The sequence below is a fragment of the Mastigoproctus giganteus genome, chromosome 6 (genome assembly GCF_048544385.1).
Source record: "Mastigoproctus giganteus isolate SK-2022 chromosome 6, ASM4854438v1, whole genome shotgun sequence".
Classification (NCBI taxonomy): Eukaryota; Metazoa; Arthropoda; class Arachnida; order Uropygi; family Thelyphonidae; genus Mastigoproctus; species Mastigoproctus giganteus.
The window spans coordinates 23,269,147-23,295,257 of NC_143580.1; the positions used below are offsets into that span (position 1 = coordinate 23,269,147).

The 26,111-nt window shown below is 37.0% G+C and overlaps 1 protein-coding gene across 1 annotated transcript in view; it reads right to left on the reverse strand.

The window, feature by feature from the left end:
* Top3alpha (topoisomerase 3-alpha) overlaps nucleotides 1–26,111 on the reverse strand; it is a 129,698-nt gene that overhangs the window by 16,792 nt on the left and 86,795 nt on the right. Inside the window, exons 18-22 of the mRNA XM_090375031.1 lie at nucleotides 22,974–23,037; nucleotides 19,384–19,462; nucleotides 16,872–16,971; nucleotides 5,720–5,793; nucleotides 1,221–1,312 (exon numbers count right to left, since the gene is read on the reverse strand). Coding sequence (XP_090231157.1) covers nucleotides 1,221–1,312; nucleotides 5,720–5,793; nucleotides 16,872–16,971; nucleotides 19,384–19,462; nucleotides 22,974–23,037 — 409 coding nt within the window. The remainder of the gene's footprint in view (nucleotides 1–1,220; nucleotides 1,313–5,719; nucleotides 5,794–16,871; nucleotides 16,972–19,383; nucleotides 19,463–22,973; nucleotides 23,038–26,111) is intronic.

Below are 26,111 nucleotides of genomic sequence, written 5' to 3' on the forward strand. Positions count from 1 at the left end.
ATGAAGGAGGCATTGGAAGATAGAGCAGAAGGAATTGTTTTAAATGGAATAGTCATCAATAATATTCACTATGCCAATGGTACAGTTATCACTGCAAGAAGTGATCCTGATTTTCAAACACTCGTGGAAATAGTTAATGCAGGATGTAATAAAATGGGTCTTCAGATAAATCCCAGTAATACTAAATGGATGGTAGTTGGCCCCAAGAATTATACAAATCTCACACTTATGGTTAATGGGAGCCTGATTGAAAAAGTTAACAGTTATGTCTATTTAGGAAGAGAAATTAATGACAAAGGGGAGAGTTGAAATAGCAAGATCAGCCTTTTGCAAAATGAAAGGTGTTTTATGTAATCTGCAATTGGATCTAAATCTTTGACTAAGAGTAATGGAGTGCTACATCTGGTCCACACTACTCTATGGCTGCAGGACTTGGACATTAAAGAAAGCAACAATTCAGAAATTGGAGGCATTCACAATGTACATGTATAGAAGGACAGCTAAAGTGACAAATGTGGACAGTATTCCATGGCCAGCTAAAGTTACAAATGTGGAAGTGTTGAGATCAGTCAGCAGAGAAAAGAAATTGCTGTCTCTAATGAGGAAACGAAAAACTTCTTTTTTTGGTAACATTATGAGACATCAAGAAGAATATGCAATGCCACAAATCATCCTGACTGGAAGAATTAATGGTAAGAGGAAGAAGAAGAATATCATGGCTGGATAATTTTAAGGAATGGACAGGCAAAACTGTGGAACAATTATTTCATGATGTTTACAACCGATGCTGATCGCCAACCCCAGATGGGAAGGCAACCGATGATGATGATTAAAAATGATAAATGTGATATTAAAGAACATTTTTGCTTTTTATCCAAATAAAAAAAAAATACATTTTTTTTTATTTGGAACATATTTTTTGTGCAATACATGTCATATGCAAGTCAATACATACTTAGATTGATCAGTCCCACTGTTTGTTGTTTCATCGTTTGCCATGGTTCTAAGGAATGTAACCATGATGAACACCAAGGGCTCGTTGTATATTATTACGAAAAAGTATTCATTTTTCACTTTAAGAAAACAATCCAAAATGAGAAGTGAGTTTCTTAGAAAGAAAAAATATATTTTCTTGCATTTTCACTTTAGAATCACAGAAATTCTAAATTTAGTTTTGAAATAATATAATATATGAAATATTTAAAATATGATATACTCACCAGGTGGAGTCGTTGGAGTAGATGATGTGATAGGCCTGACATTCAGAACTTCTAAAAATGTTTGATCACAGCCACCCAAACATCCTGTATATCTAAAATACCAAGATAATTATCTAAAATACCAACTAAATAGAACTAAATCATTAAGCTTTTTAATGTTTACTACAAGTAAATCATTCAATGCTTTTTTCAATTAAATTAACAAAAGCAAAAAAAAAAAGGATAACTATGTTATGCTTTTTTGATAGCTATGTTCTCTAACATTTTTAAAGATTTTTTCGTTTTGTCCGGTCTTTACAAAGCGTAATTACTAATACAGGACAACAAAAACACAAGATTTTATTCTGCAGTAATTATGAAGTTTACCAGATTTTAGTGCTTGAACAGCAGCAATGGCATCAGACTTGAAAGAAAAAAAGTCACTAGCACAGGATGATTAAAATTCCAATCTAGACAATATTTTTAAAGATCTTTTATTTGGTAACAATTTAAAAAATGCTTAGGGACTAGTACAGGATGTAACGCATAAGTACCATTAAATGGCATTTATGTTACCATAATTGCTGTTAACAACAGTTGCATGTGTATCCAAATTTTTAAGAGTCTTGTAAATTGCTTCTACAGGGATGGGATACACTTAAATAGAAAGGGTGCAAGAATGTTTGCTGATGCTATCGAGGCAATGTTAGGTGGGTCGGAAAACTGCTAGATTGGGGGGATACAAGGACTAATAGATTAACAGTAGCCACTGGCAGAGGTGAAAGTGATTCTTGCACTGCTTCTATTGGAATGAGCCGCAGCCTGGAAAATAAGATGCAGGATATTTCAGAGACTGCTGGGAATCATTGGGGTACAAGTAAACACATGGGTTGTGTTAGGGTAGCTAAGAAAAAGAACAGGTGCATGTATACTTGTGTGTACACCAATGCTAGGAGTTTAGTAAATAAATTTGATGAATTTGAGGTATTGCTCAAAACATCAAAGGCAGATATTGTGGGGATTTCAGAGACGTGGTGTCACACAGATATAAGAAATGCAGAACTGGAATTTGGGGAGTACAATGTCTACAGAAAGGATAGACAGGATAGGAAGGGAGGAGGGGTTATGCTATTAGTTAAAAAACACATAAAATCCAAGGAAGTGAAGCCAGTCGACATCGCTGGACAGTGCAGTGTCGAGTCAGTTTGGTGTGACATAAGCATTGGGAGATCAAAATTGAGAGTAGGAGTGTGCTATAGGCCTAATGACTCTGATGAGTATAATAAGAAACTGTTCGGAGAAATAGAGTGGGCCAGTAAATCAGAGAGTCTTATAATGGGGGATTTTAATTTCCCAGATATTGACTGGAATTTGGGGGCTGGTCACTCACACAGTAGCAAGGCTTTTGTGGATTTATTGGATGATTGTTTTCTACATCAGCATGTTCGGGAGGCAACTAGAGGGAGTAATACTCTTGATTTGATTATCAGTAGTGATTCTTCATGCATTAAGAATCTGCAGATAAATGAACCACTTGGTGGCAGTGATCACAGTGTGCTGAAGTGGGAGTTACTCAAAGAGGTAACTACCATTAGGGGTAAAGGGAAGGGGTATTGCTTTCGTAAAGGCGACTACAATGGACTGAGACAGTATTTAAATTCTATACAGTGGGATCAACTGATGATATTGCCAACAGCAAATTCAAAATGGGAAGCATTCAAAGAACTTATTGTGGAAGCTACTAGGCTTTACATACCAACTAAGAAATATTGTTCAAGGTTTAGGCCTAAATGGTTGTCAGATGAACTAATGAGGCATATGGCAGAGAAGAAAAATGCATGGGATACATACAAATTAACACGTGACACGGATGCCTATGATAGATACAAGTTGATCTGTAACCAAGTTACAAAGGAGGTTAGGCAGGCGAAGGCAGATTACGAGAGATCCTTGGCAAGGGATGCGAAGAAAAACAGCAAAGAGTTCTTTACTTATGTAAACTCTAGAAGGAAGGGGATGAATCAGATTGGTCCACTTGAGATCGATGGGTCAACTGTTGATGACCCTGCTCGGGTAGCTAACAAACTAAATGAATATTTTGCATCGACATTCACACATGAGGAGTTATTCAGCGAGGGGAATGCCAGAGGTGTATTCAACTCTAGCAGTAAGCTAGAGAATCTTGTAATAACTGAGAGCAAAGTGGAGGAGAAATTGTTGAAGATAAACACAAGAAAGGCACCTGGGGTGGATGGGATCTATCCAGTTATATTAAAGGAGGCAGCAAAGGAGGTAAGCAAACCCTTAGCCATAATTATGAGAGCTTCCTTGGACTCAGGGGAGGTACCCATTGACTGGAGATGTGCAAATGTGACCCCAATTCACAAAGGGGGATCAAAGGCTGACACAAGTAATTATAGACCTGTGAGTTTAACTTCTGTTCCCGGAAAATTAATGGAGGCACTGGTGAAAGAAGCACTGCAGGATCATCTAGACAAGACTTCAGTTATAGCTAGGACACAGCATGGTTTTGTTAAGGGGAAGTCTTGCCTGACCAATTTGATTGGATACTATGATGCAGTCACAAAAGAACTGGATGCAGGGAATAACTTTGATATTATATACTTGGATCTTAGAAAGGCTTTTGATACTGTTGCACATGGAAGACTGCTGCACAAATTGGAGCAGTGTGGCATTGGAGGCAAGTTGCTGCTATGGATAAAGGGGTGGTTGAGGGGGAGAAGACAGAGAGTGGTAATCAATGGACACTGCTCATCGTGGACTAATGTTATTAGTGGAGTCCCTCAGGGTTCAGTATTGGGGCCTTTATTGTTTTCTGTATTTATAAATGATATTGATGATGGTATATCAGGCTTAATGTCCAAGTTTGCAGACGATACGAAGGTTGGCAGGGTTGTCAAGGACACTACTGACACTATGCTGCTGCAACAGGATTTGGAAAGGTTGAGCAGATGGGCTTCGAGGTGGCAAATGAAGTTTAACATTGACAAATGTAAAGTACTACATATGGGAAACAGCAACCCCAGAGCAACGTATCAACTCTGTGGTACTACACTGACAGTGGTAGAGAATGAAAGAGACCTGGGGGTGGTGGTGCAGGCAGATATGAAGTTCTCTGAGCAGTGCAGACGAGCTGCAAGAGTAGCTCATGGTGTATTGTCAATGATATATAGGAATTTTTCTAGCAGGGATAAGGAGGTGATTATTCCCTTGTATAAGGCAATGGTCAGGCCACACCTAGAGTACTGTATACAGGCCTGGAGGCCTCATTTCAGGAAGGATGTAGAGCTGCTGGAACGAGTACAGAGAAGGGCAACTAGATTGGTGAATGGGACAAAGGGGTTCTCTTACGAAGAAAGGCTTAAGTTTTGCAAATTACAGTGTCTGGAAACTAGGTACCAGCGGGGTGATCTGATAGAGGTGTACAAAGCCTTGAATGGTTTGAGCATGCTCAATGCTGATGGGATTCTTCCTCTAGCTCAGAAAAATCACCTGAGAGGGCATAAATTCAAATTGAGGAAAGACAGATGTAGGATAGATGTGCGGAAATTTGCCTTTAGCCAGCGGGTGGTTGGTGGGTGGAACAGACTTCCATCCCTTGTCGTGGAAGTTGATAGCCTAAATAAGTTTAAGGCTCAGCTGGACAGGTATTTCGAACGACAGAGGGGTGAAGTGGAAGTGGTTATTTTTATTTATTTATGTTACTTTTTTTTTTTTTTTTTTTTTTTTTTTTTTTTGGCTGATGCTGCATAAGCTTGCTTTCTTGCATCAAATGCCTCTACTAATGCTAATGCTAATGCTAATTGCCAATAAAGTAAAAGATTGAGCATATATCTGTCACAAAGAATTGCAAAAACATTTTGCAGGAAAGAAGGGAAAAAAAAAAAAAAATTCTTGATGAGGTATAAATTGAGATTTCTTGTGCCAAGCCAATGGTAGTCTTTCACTTTTCAATCAACTAATTAATATTGAAAAAGTGAAGCCACAACACTAAGAGTGTTGTGGCTTCAGAAAGCGTCTCTGTCTGTCTGTCTGTCTGTCTGTCACTGGGCCAACAAATTTGCATGATTTGATGTTTTTATTTTAAGAGCTGGATATAAATTAGTTTTATTGATTATGAAAAAAGTTCAACACTCACCTGCTACCTTTATTAATATAAATTGTTACTGAAAAATTAAATTTTGATATATAACGTTGAAATAATTACCAGTTATTATATTGTTGAAAATTATGAGATAACTGGTTAAAATATTTTTTATCCTGAAATATGCACAGTAATTTCTATATTCATTTATTAAATTATAAATAATATGTAAAAAGGAAGGATTTATTATATTCTTCCTTTTTACATATTATTACCAGCAAGCTTACTGCTATATAAAATGCACCTTTTATATTGCAGTAATATGATAATGAAACATTGTTTAGGATTTCTTCCATTTTTTTAAAAAAATATTTTCACAAAGTTCCTGATATTATTTTTAAATACAATTACTTACTCATTAGGATAAAAAGGAGCTACAGATCCTCGTTTAAATTTAAACTTGAGCTTATGAATAGATCCTGGCTGGCACTGAAAGAAAATATATCAATATTTCCAAGATATTCATGTAAGAAATCTTCAATGATATAATATTTATCATCATTAACAACTATTATTATTATTATTATAAAATATTTAAAGGAATTCAAAATGTAGCTAGTAATATGTAAAAAGTTATGAACGAAAACATTTTTCTAAAACAAGCAATATAAATTTGCAATACTACATTTAACAACAACAAAAAATTCCTTTAATTACAGATGTATTTTCATAAAGTTAAATTTCACACAACTGGGTGCATTATATTAGACATCTAGGAAATTTTCCAAAAATATGCAAATATTTCATATACACAGTATATGAAATACTTCGTAGGTCCTCCTTTTGGCCTCAGTACAGCAGTTATCCGACGTGGCATTAATTCAACAAGATGTTGGAAGCGTTCAGGAGGAATGGCCAAGCAAGCTGTGTGTAATGCAGTCAGCAATGCAGGTATGGAGGTGATTGGTGTATCCAGACGCCTGATATGCCTTTCCATAGTGTCCCACAAGTGCTCTATGGGATTGATATCGGGGAAGTTTGGAGGCCAATCGATATGCTGGAAGGCAGAACTGCGTTCCTCAAACCATTCCTGCACAACAAGTGCCCGATGGCCCGGTGCATCTTGGAAGACACCACCACCACCATTCAGGAAAAAGTGTAACATAGAGGGGTGTACACAGTCAGCAAGCAGTTGACAAGTTCCTGCCAGTGAAACATGCCCCACACCATACAACCGCCTCCACCGACCTGCACTTTTGATACCATGCATGATGGATCAAGAGCATCATGTGGTGGCCAAATCCGTACACGACCATCCATGGTGTGGCGTAAATAACGTGACTCATCTGACCAGCACACCTTCTTCCAGTCTTCTAACATCCAACTTGCATGCTCTTTGCACCAGGCGAGTCTTTTACGCCAATGAACCTTGGTTAGGAGAGGATAGCCCATACGTGCGAGTGTGCGACACATGGTAATGCCAGATATTGTTCCAGGTTGGCCCATGTTGCATTGGGTAGTCAACTCTTCAACAGTGCTGCGCCTGTAGGAGTCATTGAACCCGGCGCTCTCCTCTAACATCAACCTTTTGCTGACCTTTGCAGTTTTGCCACTGTCGGGTCGTTGTTTGACCATTTTGATACCAGTCCTGGTACACTTTAACTATGGCGGCTCCCGAACACTCCACCAGTTCAGCCAATTGGGAAATCAAGGCACCAGCTCATTAAGCACCCACAATCTGTCCTTTATCATAAAGTCCGATAAATCCTTCCTTTTATCCATCACACTTGGAATTTTACTACCTACGAACCACTGACACCTTATCTATGCTATGCAGGTCGACTAACTCTGCACCCTTGTACCTCACGTGGTCAACGGGTCGCATTCAGTTTTCATAGGGATGGTCATAATTCAGTGATCACTCAGTGTATTTTGCTTATGCTAAACCACATTTGAAATAAATAAACCCAATGCTCTGGAAAGGAAACAAAGCACAGTTTATGGCTACAATATTTTGCCATTCATTGCACTTCATAATACAGGTGACCCCTGCTTAACACCGATAATTCGTTCCGAAAAAACAGAGCGCTATGTGAATCAGTGGTAAGCAAGCGCCATATTCCCATAATGTAACATATGTATATGTGAGTTGTGGTCTATACCACAGTGACTCACAAATAATAAACGGTAGTGAAAAGACACAAAATGTCAGTCAAAATATTTAATATTAAAAATCTGTACATAGAAAATATTCTCCGTTACATACGTATATAATTGTGGTAAGTAACTACATTACGTATAAAAATTAAACTTAAAATGCCAATTAAAATCTTGAATCTATTAATTCGATGTCCCCGGGCTGTCGAGTTTTCGTATCTTTGGTCGATTTTGGGTTGTACTTTGGCCCTCTACCTAGTAAACTAAAAAGGGTTTTACTTGAAAATCCCTCGCAGTGTTACCATTCAACAATCAAGTCAACCAATCCTTAACCACTTTGAAGCCTAGCATGTTTTTTTCTTCTTTCAATATGATACTTCTTTTAGGCATTCGTTTCCAAAAAAGTCCTGTTTCATCTATGTTAAAAACACCTTAAAATTATTTTCAATAATTTTAAGTTCTTTTTTGAAAGTTTCGGCTTCTTCTTGATCTGCACTTATGACTTCTCCCTAAATTTTAAATCTATTGAACCACCCTTACTAGCTTTAAATGGTTCCATTTTTTTAAAATTTTTTTTTAAGGTGAGCTTTCTTCAGATCATCATATAGCCTAATCACTTTTTATTTAATAATATTCAACTTAACGAAATTGTGAGTTGGATATTATCTTCAATAAAATTATTTAGAAGTCTCTCCATTTCAATTATAATAGCTAGCCTAGCCATAACCAATTTAGTTACTTGCAGGGAACAGCTGTCTTTCCTGCTGCTAAAATTAATTCTTTATTTTTTATAATTGTTCTTACAGTTGAATCTGCCAGTCCTAATTGATTGCAAACACACACTTGTCGTTAAACGGAACCGATTCACTTCAAAACGTATATTTTAATTTTCAAATTCAGTCTTTTTCTTACCTTAGTAGGGCTTGTACTGCGTCCAGACCTTGTTGCTTTTTAATTCTTATCCGCTATTATTCACCTTCGAAAATGTAACTGCATTGTATTAATTATTATACAATGTTCGAGTAAACTGTGCATTACCTAACACTGTACTGAGTGATGACTAGACTTCGGATAAATGCATATAACACGAATATTACAAGCAATATACTCGATCATTTTTTAAAATGTTGATCTCGGAACTACGTAACAAGCCACTGTATTGCAATTAAATTAGTACGGAAGAAAATTTCGCAAGTCAGTGTGGGAAACTTTTTAATGCTGTTTTGCTATTCATTTTCAAGCTATCGACTACATCACATGAAACGTTTTGGTTAAATATGCCAAAAATTTAATCTGTACGCTGGTAAAAGAGCATTATAGTGAGTTGTGACAGCATTAGAGTGAGATATGGGTTATAATATAAGAACAGTGTTATAGCGAATCAGCGTAGAGCAAACCACGTTATAACGAGGGCCTGCTGTATAAAAAGTTCAGCAAAATTCCACTGAATACTTTTAAAGTAAGAAAACATTTCAAAATTAAGTTACACAAATAAATTTAATTTCACTAAAGTTCTATAAAGACATTCAATCGACCATGTCACTCAATTCAGAATGAATTAGAAAAGCATGAGAAATATTATTTTAAGAGAACAGCAAATATGGGGATTCCCAAGAACTGTGCAAGTGGACCAGACTGATAATAAACTTTCTCACTTCAAAGGAAGAAAATGGAAGAAAATTCTTCCATTATACACAAAACTAAGACAAGCCTAAAACAAACAAATTAAAACAAGCCTACAAAAACTAAGAACGATTCCTTGTGTCTTCTTTAACAAATAAAAAGGAATAATGATTCCAGGAAGGATAAAAAAAATAAGGGTTTGTAATTTCAAAATATATAGCTGATTACAGTTCTGAAGCAACATGAAGTCCCTGTAGAAGCAGTCTCTCTGCTAACAGGAGAGACTGCTTCTACAGGGATGGGATACACTTAAATAGAAAGGGTGCAAGAATGTTTGCTGATGCTATCGAGGCAGTGTTAGGTGGGAAAACTGCTAGATTGGAGGGATACAAGGACTAATAGATTAACAGTAGCCACTGCTTCTATTGGAATGAGCAGCAGCCTGGAAAATAAGATGCAGGATATTTCAGAGACTGCTGGGAATCATTGGGGTACAAGTAAATACATGGGTTGTGTTAGGGTAGCTAAGAAAAAGAACAGGTGCATGTATACTTGAGTGCACACCGATGCTAGGAGTTTAGTAAATAAATTTGATGAATTTGAGGTATTGCTCAAACATCAAAGGCAGATATTGTTGGGATTTCAGAAACGTGGTGTCACACAGATATAAGGAATGCAGAACTGGAATTTGGGGAGTACAATGTCTACAGAAAGGATAGACAGGATAGGATGGGAGGAGGGGTTATGCTATTAGTTAAGAAATACATAAAATCCAAGGAAGTGAAGCCAGTCGACATCGCTGGACAGTGCAGTGTCGAGTCAGTTTGGTGTGACATAAGCATTGGGAGATCAAAATTGGTAGGAGTGTGCTATAGGCCTAATGACTCTGATGAGTATAATAAGAAACTGTACAGGGAAATAGAGTGGGCCAGTAAATCAGAGAGTCTTATAATGGAGGATTTTAATTTCCCAGATACTGACTGGAATTTGGGGGCTGGTCACTCACACACTAGCAAGGCTTTTGTGGATTTATTGGATGATTGTTTTCTACATCAGCATGTTCGGGAGGCAACTAGAGGGAGTAATACTCTTGATTTGATTATCAGTAGTGATTCTTCATGCATTAAGAATCTGCAGATAAATGAACGACTAGGTGGCAGAGATCACAGTGTGCTGAAGTGGGATTTACTCAAAGAGGTAACTACCATTAGGGGTAAAGGGAAGGGTTATTGTTTTCGTAAAGGTGACTACGATGGACTGAGACAGTATTTAAATTTTATACAGTGGGACCAACTGATGATGTTACCAACAGCAAATTCAAAATGGGAAGCATTCAAAGAACTTATCTTGGAAGCTACTAGGCTTTACATATCAACTAAGAAATATTGTTCAAGGTTTAGGCCTAAATGGATGTCAGATGAACTAATGAGACATATGGCAGAGAAGAAAAATGCATGCGATACATACAAATTAACATGTGACACAGAAGCCTATGATAGATACAAGTTGATCTGTAACCAAGTTACAAAGGAGGTTAGGCAGGCGAAGGCAGATTACGAGATATCTTTGGCAAGGGATGCAAAGAAAAACAGCAAAGAGTTCTTTACTTATGTAAACTCTAGAAGGAAGGGGATGAATCAGATTGGTCCACTTGATATCGATGGGTCAACTGTTGATGATACTGCTCAGGTAGCTAACAAACTAAATGAATATTTTGCATCGACATTCACACATGAGGAGTTATTCAGCGGGGGAAATGCCAGAGGTGTATTCAACTCTGGCACTAAGCTAGAGAATCTTGTAATCTCTGAGAGTAAAGTGGAGGAGAAATTGTTGAAGATAAACACAAGAAAGGCACCTGGGGTGGATGGGATCTATCCAGTTATATTAAAGGAGGCAGCAAAGGAAGTAAGCAAACCCTTAGCCATAATTATGAGAGCTTCCTTGGACTCAGGGGAGGTATCCATGGACTGGAGATGTGCAAATGTGACCCCAATTCACAAAGGAGGATCAAAGGCTGACACAAGTAATTATAGACCTGTGAGTTTAACTTCTGTTCCCGGAAAATTAATGGAGGCACTGGTTAAAGAAGCACTGCAGGATCATCTAGACAAGACTTCAGTTATAGCTCAGACACAGCATGGTTTTGTTAAGGGGAAGTCTTGCCTGACCAATCTGATTGGATACTATGATGCAGTCACAAAAGAACTGGATGCAGGGAATAACTTTGATCTTAGAAAGGCTTTTGATACTGTTGCACATGGAAGACTGCTGCACAAATTGGAGCAGTGTGGCATTGGAGGCATTTATCCATTGCTGCTATGGATAAAGGGGTGGTTGAAGGGGAGAAGACAGAGAGTCTTAATCAATGGACACTGCTCATTGTGGACTAATGTTATTAGTGGAGTCCCCCAGGGTTCAGTATTGGGTCCATTATTGTTTTCTGTTTTTATAAATTATATTGATGATGATATATCAAGCTTAATGTCCAAGTTTGCAGACGATACGAAGGTTGGCAGGGTTGTCAAGGACACTACTGACACTATGGTGCTGCATCAGGAGCTGGAAAGGTTGAGCAGATGGGCTGAGAGGTGGCAAATGAAGTTTAACATTGACAAATGTAAAGTACTACATATGGGAAACAGCAACCCCAGAGCAACATATCAACTCTGTGGTACTACACTGACAGTGGTAGAGAATGAAAAGGACCTGGGGGTTGTTGTGCAGGCAGATATGAAGTTCTCTGAGCAGTACAGATGGGCTGCAAGAGTAGCTCATGGTGTATTGTCAATGATATATAGGAATTTTTCCAGCAGGGATAAGGAGGTGATTATTCCCTTGTATAAGGCAATGGTCAGACCACACCTAGAGTACTGTATACAGGCCTAGAGGCCTCATTTCAAGAAGGATGTAGAGTTGCTGGAATGAGTACAGAGAAGGGCAACAAGAGTAGTGAATGGAACAAAGGGGTGCTCTTACGAAGAAAAGCTTAAGTTTTGCAAATTACAGTGTCTGGAGACTAGGCACCAGCGAGGTGATCTGATAGAGGTGTATAAAGCCTTGAATGGTTTAAGCATGCTCAATGCTGATGGGATTCTTCCTCTAGCTCAGAAAAATCACCTGAGAGAGCATAAATTCAAATTGAGGAAAGACAGATGTAGGATAGACGTGCGGAAATTTGCCTTTAGCCAGCGGGTGGTTGGTTGGTTGGTGGAACAGACTTCCATCCCTTGTCATGGAAGTTGATAGCGTAAATAAGTTTAAGGCTCAGCTCAGCTGGACAGGTATTTCGAACGAACAGAGGGGTGAAGTGGAAGTGGTTATTTTTTTATTTTATTTTATTTTATTTTTTTTTTTGGCTGATACTGCATAAGCTTGCTTTCTTGCATCAAATGCCTCTACTAATGCTAATGCTAATTAATGTATATAAATCTTAAAGGCTAATGTTAAAGTAGGAGTCTCCACTTTGTTTTACTTCTACATTATATGGCAATGCAAAGGTAAAAAAAAAAAAATCAGTAACATTGTGCTTAATGGGGTGGAGTTTTTGAATCTTCTACAGATTATATAAAATTTAAACTTGTTACAGAAGACTACTGAAAAAACTCCATGTTAAACACTATGTTACTGCTTGCTTACTTGGAAATAATTTTTTTTTAAAATCAAATTTCAAGATGTGATTAACTTAGTGGTAATGGCAGGTTATTTTCCAAAATAATGATTTCATGTTAAGTAAATTAGAGCTTAAAAATCTAAAAATTTTTCTAGCCTCTTAAATGTAGCTAAACCTTTACTGAAATAGTTTCTGAAGTGATTTTTTATAGTTTTTACAGAGTAATTGTGTACAAGTGTGTGAAGTGACCCATCATTACATTTGCGATTATTTTGCTTCAGGAGTGGGCTTTGACCTTACACTACCAACCATGAAATTTCGAATTTTGTATTTGTTTGCTGGTGCCACCAGGAGGCGCTGGTGGCACCAGCTGTATGCTAGCTAAATTAGTGCGCTCTTAAAAATTAATAAATAAAGAAGGTTTTCGGGAGTGTTGCTCAAAAAGAAGTTATATTTTAGATAAAATAAGTGTGGGTGAGTGATAGGTTAAGATTTGGGACCTAAACGTGGTTTTATTTTTTGGACTGAACTTTTTAAAATGGTTATCATTATTATGTTCGGACATAGGAAATTTCAAGGTCATTAAATTTTTAAGGAACTATAATCAGTCACTGGGAATTCTTAGTAGAATAGTTGTGCTACATGATAGCTTTGATGTAGAAGTTTTCAGGATACCAAATTGTATTTAAAAATACTCACGTTTTGCTGAGTTATACATTATTGGTATTTTCAAGGTCACAGTAATTTTACCGAGTCAGCCATTAGATGTTTCCAGGAGATAAAACTACAGCAGTGCCACCTGCTTGGTCAGTGGTGACTAGAAATTCGGCATAAATTGCGTAAAATTATGACATCACGAGGCAGCTTCATCACTGAATAAGAGCTACTCCATTTATATGGCTGCGGCAGGTTTAGTAGTTTAATTTGTTAAACTACTAAAGCACCGAAAGATATATGCTCCCAGAAGGGCCTCCCATGGCGGAAAGGTTTCAGTGGAGACGTCAGACGAAACCCGTTTCAAAAGGTCCACACACGACCTTTTCAACTAAATTGTGATCCAAGAAAGCAACGGGAAACTACTTGGATTATCCTTCCCTTGAAAACTTCAATGATAGATTACGCACATTGAAATGCTACATCTGGCCAATACTGCTCTACGGTGTAGAAACCTGGACTCTAACATCAGCCACTACAATAAAGCTCCAGGCCTTCGAAATGTGGCTCTACCGAAGAATGCTGAAAATTCCGTGGACAGCCAAGATAACCAACGCACAGGTCCTGCAGGACATGCACACGGAACGGGACCTGCTCAAAACCATCATCAGCAGGAAATGCAAATACCTAGGTCACATCGCTAGGAACCAACAAAAATATCACCTACTACCACTCATCCTGGAGGGAAAAATCGAAGGCAAGAAACGCCCAGGCAGACCGAAAATGGCATGGCTAGATAACATCAACACCTGGCTTCACATGACAACAGCACAAATTCTACACGCAGCGCTAGACAGAGAACAATATCAAAACGAAGTCGCAAACGCCATTCGGCAGCATTAAAGAAGAAGAAGAAGAAGTATTTGTTTGTAGTTCAAACAAATACAAAAGTCCTTGCACCTTATCTTTCTTGCACCATATAGCTAATAATAATAATGTGCTTGACATAACTGTAATTGAGATACAGTCAGTCCTCGTATAACACGTGTTTACACTACACGAATTCGATCATACACGATTTATAAATAGGGGACTGATATCTTATATAACACGAACCGAATTCGCTTATGCACGATTCGCCTTTGTGTTCACAAGAAATGGCAGTCAAACGCAGAATCACCCCAACCGAATGCAACACGATAGGAATGAAGAGAAGATTCTGAAAATGTATTTATGTTTTTTATATCAGTGAAGGGGAAACACATTTCACCATAATAACGTAAAAACCAACACAATTCCAGCTATCGGTATAATCGCAAATGCAATTAGATCGAGTTTACTACCAGTTTATTATAACAGATTCCACTAGCAGAAATGCAACTGGAAATTGTTTTTATTGTTTTATGGTAGTAACCCCTAGAAATGTGAGGTGTTAATAGTGTATCTCTGCCTTTACGGCGTTGTTTATTCAGTTGCTATATGCGCGCAACTTTCTTTATGTGTATCAAGCGTGCCCCCTCGTGTTTTAATTGTGCTTTATTCCCTAAAAATGAGTAAAATTCTTAAAAGGTGTGAAAAGGAAGCATCCTGGTGAAGACACTGCAGATTCAGAGAGAAAAAGAAAAGCAATATCAATAAACAGAGGCGGACTGAGTCAAAAATTCTTACCTGGGAAAATTTGTAGTGGCCTCATACTATGGTTTATGGCCAAAATCACACCGGCCTCTGGCCCACCGGGGTTTCCCTGGTAAGGCTTATGGCCAGTCCACCTCTGTCGATAGAGAAAAAATATGAAATTGTGAAATTCTTTGAGCAAAATGAAAGACCATGTGATATTGCACGTGTTACAGACCTAAATGAGGCAACGCCGAGAATTACAAAGAATGCAGAGAAAATAAAAACAACTTTCACAGCAGGAACAACTCAAAGTGTAATTAAAATCTATTAGATTAAGACAAAGAATTGGAAGAGATGGAACGGCTGTCATCTGTTTGGATAGAAAATCAAACAAAAAACAAGTTTTCTTACGATAGAAGCAAAAGTATTAGCAATATTTTATTACGTAATAGTCGTAATAAAATACATAAGTATTTTATTACGATTATTTATTGTGTTTGGTGATGTTTTGGCTACAAATGTGTGTTCAAATCTTGGGTGGTCGGCACCTAACCCTATTTTTCCCATAGGGTCTGTTGTTTATATTGCACGAGGGTTTCTAGGAACACAACTATCATGCTATACAAGGACTGACTGTATATACATATACATAGATATATACTTCACTCATCATCTAAAGAAGTCTAAATGAAAGGTGATGTTTCATTGATAATTCAGTTTTATTGCTGAACAGATTTGAACATTTGTTGTCAAGATCTAAACTATGATTTAAAATTGTAGCAATACCAATATTTTATCTTTTCTTAATAGATCATAATATTTATTCTATGTAACTTTTAATTTTTTAATAAAAAATTAAATATTTAAAAAATACTGTTTTTTGGAAAATTTTATTTAAAAAAAATATAATAATTCTGCAAAAAATCACAAAAAGAAATGTTTCACAGATAAAACATAGATCTGCATGTATTATTTTCAATTTTCCAGTTTAAAAGACGATTAGGTGAGCCAAATTTCAAACATGCATATGTGCATTATTTCTGCTTATTATGTATATAAATATATATAATATATCAAAAAGCATATATATATATATATATATATATATATACTTTCAATACTATTATTTACTTTATTTTTCTATTTTATTTTTTTATTTTTATTATTATTATTTTTTTTTCAGATTTATTTCAAATTTGGCATGATGCGAAGCACAAGAAATTTGAAAATTACATAAGTTGCTACCAAAGAGTAGCAGATATTTTGAGTAAATGTTCTGTTTCATATTCTCATCTTTATTATGAAAAAACAATAAAAAATGGGAATGGCTTTTTTTGATATAGCTCAAGAAAAGCTATTCCCCTAGAGTGTCATTAAATAGATATCTTATTGCATCTCTAATTTTACTTTAAATTTACTTAACTTGTCAAAATTACACACTGTTTAAATTTATAAAATTGTTAATCTACTCCAACTTATTCACTCTATAATTCTACTATACTACTTTTCTCTCTATTCTGCAGTATATGTACATGGTGCAAGAAATGCGCAGTGGTGTAGTGCCCACATGCGCAGTGGTGTAGTGCCCACAAGCTATTAACATCAAGTAATGCTTTAATAAGATTTTATGACTGATAATACATAGTGGGTATCTACGACTGATCATTTAATTCAAATGAAACTAAGATACAAAGTGAGAGAAATTATAATATTATGCATTTTAGATTCATATAAGTTTAAAAATTGGATTAATTTTACTTAATTCAAAAAACAACAAGGGGCAATTTATACACAAGCAATGGATAAGTAGATTAAATATCATTACTAAAGTATACCCAGATACCAAAGATCATTTTTCTTTCATCATTCATTCTGCTTATTTTTAGAAAAATTTACTTCTTACCTGATCACAAACTGACTGGTCTACAGACACAATCTCCACAAATTCTGGAAGCCACATAACAGCACTGCACTGAGGATAAGCGAGGCAAGATAAGTAAAATCTAAAAAATAAAATCATAAATGTCGAACCCAACTAATAATGTCTTGATTATATTTGATGAAATGTATAATAAAATATGGTTATCTTTGGCAATAATGACAGAGATGTCATTATTACCACAGATAAGCATATTTTCCAGTGCAAAACTCCAAAATGTGAATGGCAATGTGATGTGATCCCCATTTTTAAATCATTATAGCATAATTATATATAGATTTTTTAATTAAAATTTTTTTCTAGTCAATGGCAGCAGTTTTTTTTTTGTTTTTTTTTTAATTCAAGAGGTAATGCAGGCAAATTTCCCACTGTAACCTTCAAGAGGGTTATGATGTGTTACCATCTATATATACAAGGGGATCTACATGATCCAGTATGAGTACAATTTTAAAAATTTAACACTGCACTTGCATTTATGAAAATTAAAAGGATATTTATTAAAATATATCCTGCATAACCAGCACATTTCCAAAATATGAGATCTGTTTCTTTACCTACTGCTTTGATGAGGAAACACTTTAAAACAAAAAAGCAGCAGAAGCCATCTTTGCTTTTTTTTTTTTTCAAGGATGCTGCACTAAAGGTCTACTAATAGCAAGACCTAATTTTCATTTTAAAACCAAAATATGCTAACATCATATTTGACAACAATAATCCAAATTTCAAGTGATTTCATGCTCATTAACTACTCTGTCCACACAACTGAAACTCCCAAAATATTATTAAATGTTTTTCTTTCAAATTTAACCATAATCAGTTGTGCAAAGGTCTGTTACATCTATATGCATGGGGGAATCTACATGACCCAGCATCAGTGCAATTTTAAAAATTTAATAGCGCACTGACATTCATGAAAATTTCTTACGTTTTTTATTTTTTTTTATTTCTTAGAATGCAGTAAAGTAATCAACACATCAATTCTGTTACATTATCTTAACTACACAATGTAAGAATATACACATACATACATACATCTTTTTCATGAAAAGAAGTTGACGGCTACAAACAGCAAGTGTATAAGAATGCATGGTACAAAGGGTACTAGGAAAGTTTTGCAATATGACGCAACAATGAATCACAGGAAGCTGCTTGTTGCTGCATGTTGAGACATGTTCATACGTGCATAGTAGCCGCCGCGCCAAGTCGATGGGCTCAGTTATTCATTAGTAGTGAGAGTGTAAAGTGCTTGCGATGGCATCGTGGTCACGAAACGAGATAAGGACAGTTTTGCAGTATAATTTCGTGCGTGGTTTAACCATAGACCAGTGCTTAGAAGAAATGACTCTTGCACTAGATGATGATTGTCCACATCGTACAACGATATTCAGGTGGTATAGAGAATTCCAAAGGGGAAATTTCACTCTGGAGGATTCTGAGAGGCCGGGAAGGCCACGAACGTCAGTTACGGAGGAAAACGTTACTGCTGTGAGGAAAATGCTTGACGAGACGAAAACAGACGAGTGACCTACCAACAGATAGAGGATACTTTGGGCCTAAATGTACCAGCAATTTGTTCAATTCTGCAAGATCATTTGCACGTGAAGAAACTTTGTTCTCTCTGGGTGCCGCATCAACTGACTGAAGAGCAGATGACACGACGTGTGACTTGGTGCCGGGAGATTTTAAAAAAGTTTGATAAGGGACAATCTCAGTATGTGAACAACATCGTGACAGGTGACGAGACTTGGCTGTACTATTACGATCTGCCGACCAAGGCTCAAAACAAAGTTTGGGTCTTTGATGATGACAACACACCCGTAATTGTCAGAAAATCCCGATCTGTAAAGAAGAAAATGATAGCTGCATTTTTCAAATCGAGTGGAATTGTGGAACGTGTCGTTTTGGACACGCAGAAGACAGTCACAGCTAAGTGGTATACTGAACAATGCCTGCCTAAAGTCATTGGATCTATGAAGAACCTGCGGCCAAAGTCAAGAATGGACACCTGGTACTTCCATCACGATAATGCTTGAGCTCACCGTGCCAAAGCCTGCACCGAATATTTGACCACGACAGGACTGAAACTTCTCGAGCACCCTCCCTACAGTCCAGACCTTGCTCCCTGCGACTTTGCACTGTTCCCGCATGTGAAAATGAAGCTAAAAGGGAGGCGGTTTTCCAGTGATGAGGACCTTCTACGGGCTTGGGACAACGAGTGTGCTTTACTCCCTAGTGAAACTTGGCAGAACTGGTTTAAAGATTGGTTTCGGAGGATGGAGAGGTGTATTGAATGTAGAGGAAATTACTTTGAAAAAATTAAATAAACAAAGCTGTATTGCAAAACTTTCCTAGTACCCTTTGTATAAACCATACAATTATATCTGCAATCAACTTTTTATACAGAATGACACAGTTTATTATTTTTTTAAGGTGATTAATATTAGGTTAGATGAAATCATATGAAAATGAAACATACCCTTTACCATCTTTTTTAGTTCTAATAACAATTTCTCCAATTCCACACTTGGGACACTTCATTACAGGATGTGGCACATCTATCCAAAAAATATGTATATATAGTGAGGAAAATGCATGCTATAGTGAAATAAAAAAAACTGCCAAAATAAATAAATTTACCAATAATTATAAACCCTCAGTTTATAACATAATGTTGCAGACATTTCCAAACTCATCTTGGATGTATTTACTGAAATGTATCAACTGTCTGATGAGTATACAAAATCTTTCATTTAAAAAACCGTCAAACTGGTGCAAATCCAATGCCATCAAATATCTGATAAATAAATAAAACACCCGATATAGGTATTTTTCGACCAAGTCAAACTTGGTCAATCAAGACCTCAATTTATAATGAAAACTTGTCTATAATGTCACAATTAAGTTTGCAAAAAAAAAAAAATCCATATAACCTTGGCTACAATCAAAATTGCATACCTCTGCTACAGCATCAAACTTTCCACTGAACTTACCAGCAATATATATTTTAGAATGCACAAAACATTCATTTATTGTCAATCAGCATTGTATTTCTAATACAGTGAAACTTTTCCTAACGGACACCTCTCTTTAACGGACATCTCTCTCTCTACAACGGACATTTTCAAATTCCCCAACTCTCCTCTATTGGTTTTAACGTGTTTTCAGCTTCTGTCTAGCGGACATTCTCAGTAACGGACGCAGACAGGCAATCTGCATTGTTTCATTTAGATTAGCACTTAATTTGATCTCCCAATTACGGACAGCTGGCGCACTCGCTGCCCTTTTTCTAGGAAGGTTTCTTCCACATATTGCCTCAATTGTGTGTTTATTTTCTATTTCCGATTCTCTGAATTTTATCAAGGTTTACGTCGCAGTTCTAAACCCTTTTTCAAGAATTTTAAGGCACGTGTAAAACTTCTGATGAATTCGGTGTGTGCAGGGGGGGGGAGGATTTTGTCGGCCTTTTGTCTTTTTGAGTTTCAGTTTTCAGTTTTGTTCAGTGTCATGTGAAGTGCACAATGTCTTCTCGTAAACATTTAACTTTAAAAGATAAAGTCGAACTCATTAATGCGTATGATTGGCAAAAAAATAGTGTTCGCAATCTCGCTGCAAAATTCAAAATCGGGAAGACGCAGGTAAGTGACATCCTAAAGAAAAAAAATTAACTGCTCAAACAATTTTGGCAACACATTTACGATCAGGTCCGAAAATCATTCCCGAAAACTGTTGGACTTCAAATTTGTCGCGCACGTGCTAAAAAAATTCCCATTAATGGGCCTATTATAAGGGAAAAGGCTTTGGAGGTTGCGAAATCTATGGGAGTAAATGAGTTCAAAGCTTCTGTGGGATGGCTAGACAAGTTCAAAACTCGGCATAAAATTTCTTGGAAAACCGTAAGTGGTGAAGGTGGATCTGTTGATACTGGGGTTGTAACAGAGTGGACCATCAAATTGGAAGATTTATGTCGTGATTTTGAAGCTAAGGATATTTACAACTGTGACGAAACAGGGTTGTTTTTTAAAGCTCTAACTGAAAAAACAATGAGTCTAAAAAACGAAAAGTGCCAGGGCAGAAAAATTTCTAAGGAATGCTTGACTGTACTATTGTGTACAAATATACTGGGAGACTTTGAACAACCACTTGTTATAGGAAAACCACAAAATCCTCATTGTTTCAAGGGCATAAAGTTGAATCTTTTGAATGTTGACTGGAAGTCTAATAAAAAAGCGTGGATGACACGAGATATCATGAGCAAATGGATAAGTCACTTTAACCAAAACATGATTCGTCAAAACAGAAAAATTATTCTTTTCATGGATAATGCTGCATCTCATCCGCACACTGAATTGTCCAACATTTAAATCGTTTTTCTGCCACCAAACACATCTAAACACACCAAACACATCAGCCCGTGGATCAAGGGATAATAAAAAATTTTAAATTTCACTACAGAAAACGTGTTTTAAGACATCTCATTGCAAATATGAACAATGTAACATGTGCGAGTGACCTTGAAAAGAAACTCAGCATCCTAGATGCGATTCAATGGATTTCCTCTTCAGTAAACGCAATTAGAAAACAAACTGTCGTGAACTGTTTTGTAAAGTCTGGCTTCTCAAATGCAAAAATTGAAGTTGTGAACAGCAATGTGGAGCACCAAGAAGAACAAGAACTTCAACATCTATTGATAATGTACGATACTTCTGCTACAAGTGACCCTGGCTACAAAGATATAGACTCAAACCTCACTACAGAAGATGGTGCTCTAGATATCAACGACATTATCATCGATGTTTTTCAAGAAGTTCCTGATGAGGATGAAGAAATGGAAGGAGGTCATTCTGTCGAAGAACATATTAACGACGAACCACCAATGAAAATATAAGAAGCGCTCATACAAATCAATTGTTTAAAAATGTTTTTCGCCGCTGAAGAAGATACTGAAGGACTTTCGATGGTTTCTTCACTCCAAACAAATGTTGAAAACAAAATTATCAGCCGGAAGGAGGTGCAGAAGAAAATAAGTGATTATGTATGTATTTTTCTTAAGATAAAGTCATAATATGCATAGCACAATTGTATGTATATTATTTACAAAAATATTGTGCAAAGTCTGTATATAATTTAATTTAATTTTACATTAAACATTTAACGATTTTTCTTTATCTCTTGTGTATGTAATTGTATATTATTTACAAAAATATTGTTCAAAATCTGTATATATTTTAATTTAATTTTACATTAAACGTTTAACGATTTTTCTTTCTTTCTTTTTTTTTTTTTCTCCCCCAGACTTCTTGTTAGCGGACACTTCTCTCTAACGGACAGATTTTCGTTCCCCATGGCTGTCCGTTAAAGGGAAGTTTCACTGTATTAATTTACCATATAGCATGACTGAAAATTGTATTCATGCAAAGTTGAGATCACACAGTAAATGAGTTTCCTATAATACTGCTTGCAATAACATAGGTAACACACTGTTGTCATCAGCAAGCAATTTATGCTATGTTATTAAGAAAAAGTAGGCATGGACATTTCTACATATCACAGATTTTGTAAAGTCATACAGTACCTTGTTAGCTGATCAGTAATGCCAGTTCTTTTTTTTGCAGCACCCTCAGTGGTGTTAACAATTTGCCTTCTCTTTTGAGTTTTTTTCTCATTCTGTACACACTGAAGTTCTTGAGATGCCAGTAATTCGACCGAAGAACTGACTTCTCAGAGTAGAGTTCTACTAATCTGCTGTAAACATTCACTGCAATTTTCTTTGACTATGCAGCTGCTTCCCTGGTATGCTTTTATTTAGTAAGAATTGGGCATGATTACAGTAATCTCCATTCTGAACTAAAAATAACTGCATTAATAGAAACATAGAATGTTGAGATTAGCAGTTATAATCAAGAATATCAAGGTTCCTCTCAGTGACACTAATCAAGTTTTGACTATTATACAAATTTTTAGTTTTTTTATATTCATATATAGCTAAACCAAAATGTTTATATCAATTTAAATAAATTTATTATAATTTTTCTATTATAATATATATTTATTTTTAAAAATATTTACCTTCAGGGGTGTATGGTTCGGCATTTCCTAAATACTGAGATAGAGCACTATCAATTTTATTTGCCTAAATGAACAAAAAAAAAAAAAAAAAAACTTTCTTGCATTATCTAATTAGTTTCCAATTTACAGAGTATATTTTCATTTCAAGTCCATGTTTCAAAAACTACTTAGTCTGTGATTTCAAATGTAAGCAGGGAAATTTTACCTATTTTTTTTTTAATGAAACCCTTAGAACACAAAAAGTATCAAAGCCTATAGTACTCAGTACTATGTATGGATTAATTTGATATAAATTAACATAAGTCCAAATGTGACATCTGAATATGATTTAAAGCACCAAAACATCCAAATCAGTAGGATACAAATGCACGCACTACAACAGTACCATTCATTTCTAAATTAATGCATCTGATCAAGTTCTTCTGGAAAATTTGGAAAGGCTGGTGGCAGGACAATGGCAAACATAAGCAAGCAGGTGTCTAATGCTCTAAATATGCAAGGATGGTAATTTCAAGGTTATGGCAACAATCAGGAGAAAGGAGAGATGTCTTGAAGCCAAATTCTAAGCAAGCCAAGAAGTACAGAAGGCTTCAGATGGGGACTATGTGAAACAGTCCATGGTTTATGCTGTCTCGACCCCCCATCTCATATTGAAGAGTTAGTCTGGGGAGAATGGGACACGATCCCATACCTTTAATGTCAGGAAAAGGAATTATTGTGGCAGTGGTTTGAAGGTCAGGGGAGGTATCATGATGAATGGCTATACCAATATTCACATCTTTGAAGATCATACTGACTATTCAATTGTGTAGGGATAAGAACCTTGAGCCTTATATGAGACATTTCAGGGAGAGATGCAAACCGGAATTCACTTTTAAGGTAGAATATTCTTTGGATGGCCAACTAGATCTGATCTGAATACAACTGAGCATGTCTGGGAATATGCTCAGGGAAGTGAAGAATGAAAAAGATCTGGGGGTAATCATGCAGTTAGATATGAATTTCTCTGAGAAGGGCAGATGGGCTGCAAGAGCAGGTGATGGAGTCTTGTCAATGATATATAGGAATTTTGCTAGCAGAGACAAGGAGGTGGTAATCTCTTTGTATAAGGCAATGGTCAGGCCACACCTCGAGTACTGCGTACAGGTCTGGAGGCCTTATTTTAGGAAGGATGTAGAGTTGCTAGAATGAGTACAAAGAAGGGCAACAAGATTGGTGAGAGGAACAAAAGGGGGGGGGGGTGCTCTTATCAAGAAAGGCTTAAGTTCTGCAAGACGCAGCATCTGGAGACTAGGCACCTGCAAGGTGATCTGACTGAGGTGTATAAGGCCTTGAATGGTTTGAGCAGGCTCAAGGGCACCTCCATAGCCAGATGGGCAGGAGCAGCAGTGCGTAGCACATGCTTCTTGATTAGACCAGGGTTCGAGCCTGTGACCACCAAATACGGAGGATGCAGAAAGGTCAGGGAATGACCACCGCATATCCCCGGAGCAATATGGCCTTAGTTGCTAATGCTCCTAAAAAACAAACAAACAACAGCAGGCTCAAGGCTGATGGGATTCATCCACTTGCTCAGATTATGAACCTGATGGAGCATAGATTCAAAATGAGGAAAGACAAGTTGCAGAATAGATGTGCGGAAGTTTGCCTTTAGCCAGCGGGTAGTTGATTGCTGGAACAGACTTTCATTTGTTGTTGTGGAGGTTGATAGCTTAAATAAATTTAAGGTTGAACTAGACAAACATTTGGAGTGACTGGATGGGTGAAATGGGAAGGTTTTGTTGTTTTTTTTTGAGCTTGCTTTCTTGCATCATATGCCTCAACTAATGCTAATATTTAGGAAGGCTGATCTCTTCCTAGAACCTTTTATGCATTATGATCTGCCCTTGTAGAGAAATAGGATTTATTATCGTAAGGCAATCTCATCAAACAAACATATTCTGGTCCACTGTACTAGATGAATTTCTAGTGGGACATAATGTGGATGGAATTACCATGCTAGCTTATGCAGATGATCTCGTGTTCCTTGTGTGTGTGTGTGGGGGGGGGTGAATTGCATAAGAAGCAGGAGGACCAGGCAGCTGCTAGTCTAACCCAACTGACATCTTGGGTGAGCTGTACAAGCTTAGCGCTTTCAAGCAGAAGTCACTCCCTTTGCTCTTAAAAGGGGCATCTGTGTGGCAAGGCCACTTGGTTGTAGAGTTGTGGGGCCTCTCTTTGAGAAACGTCCAACGTGATGTACCTGGGTGTTTATCAAAGAGAGGTCCTAAACTCTACAACCAGGTATCCCTGCAAGCCTGCTGATGTCGAGGTCTGCCCTGACTTATGCTCTGAAACAAGGGATTCTAAGAGAAATTTTGAATATTAAAAGGCTATATGCCAAGCTCTAGAGAGTAACCTGCATTGCATGGTGCACCAAGGGGAGAACCCTCCACCTCTTTTATGACATCTTTTTCCCAATCACGACTTATGGGGCTTGGGGCGGGTGTGTTTGTCAAGCTACATAAGAAGAGTTCTCCTCATAGTACAATGTTTTGCTCTTCTAGACACTACCAGGACTTCACGAACAAGTTTCCACTGAAGCACTCTGTGTTCTTATGGGGAAGATCCCTGAAACCTGCTAGTGTCAAGGTCTGCCCTGACTTATGCTCTGAAACGAGGGATTCCAAGAGAATTTTGAATGTCGGTTGTGCCCAGTTGGTCGATGGCCTGAGTTTACCACCCGAATGGAGAGTTGATGAATTAGAAACCATATGGCAGAGCCAATGGACTAATTCTGAGAAGGGAAGACAGACTTGTGCTTTCCTACCCTCTGTTCTAACTGCTGTCCAGAGGCTTCAGCCATGGCTGAAGTTTAGCCTATGCTGTCGTTACTAGACATGGCTTGTCCAGGCTTTGCTAAATGGGCCTAGCTGACTCTGATCTCTGTCAGTGCAGAGTGCCAGAGACAGGCCTCCACATTACGTTGAGTTGTCCAAATTATGAGGAATTATGTTATTGGCTGGAGCGAGGGATTCTTGCTATCACTAAAGAAAATTTGTATGCTCTTTTTAAGGACAGACTATTTCTCACAGTTTTGTGAGTTTATCAAATTAGTGTTTCAGAGAAAAGCACCTCTCAGTAGATAGTAGTGACCTA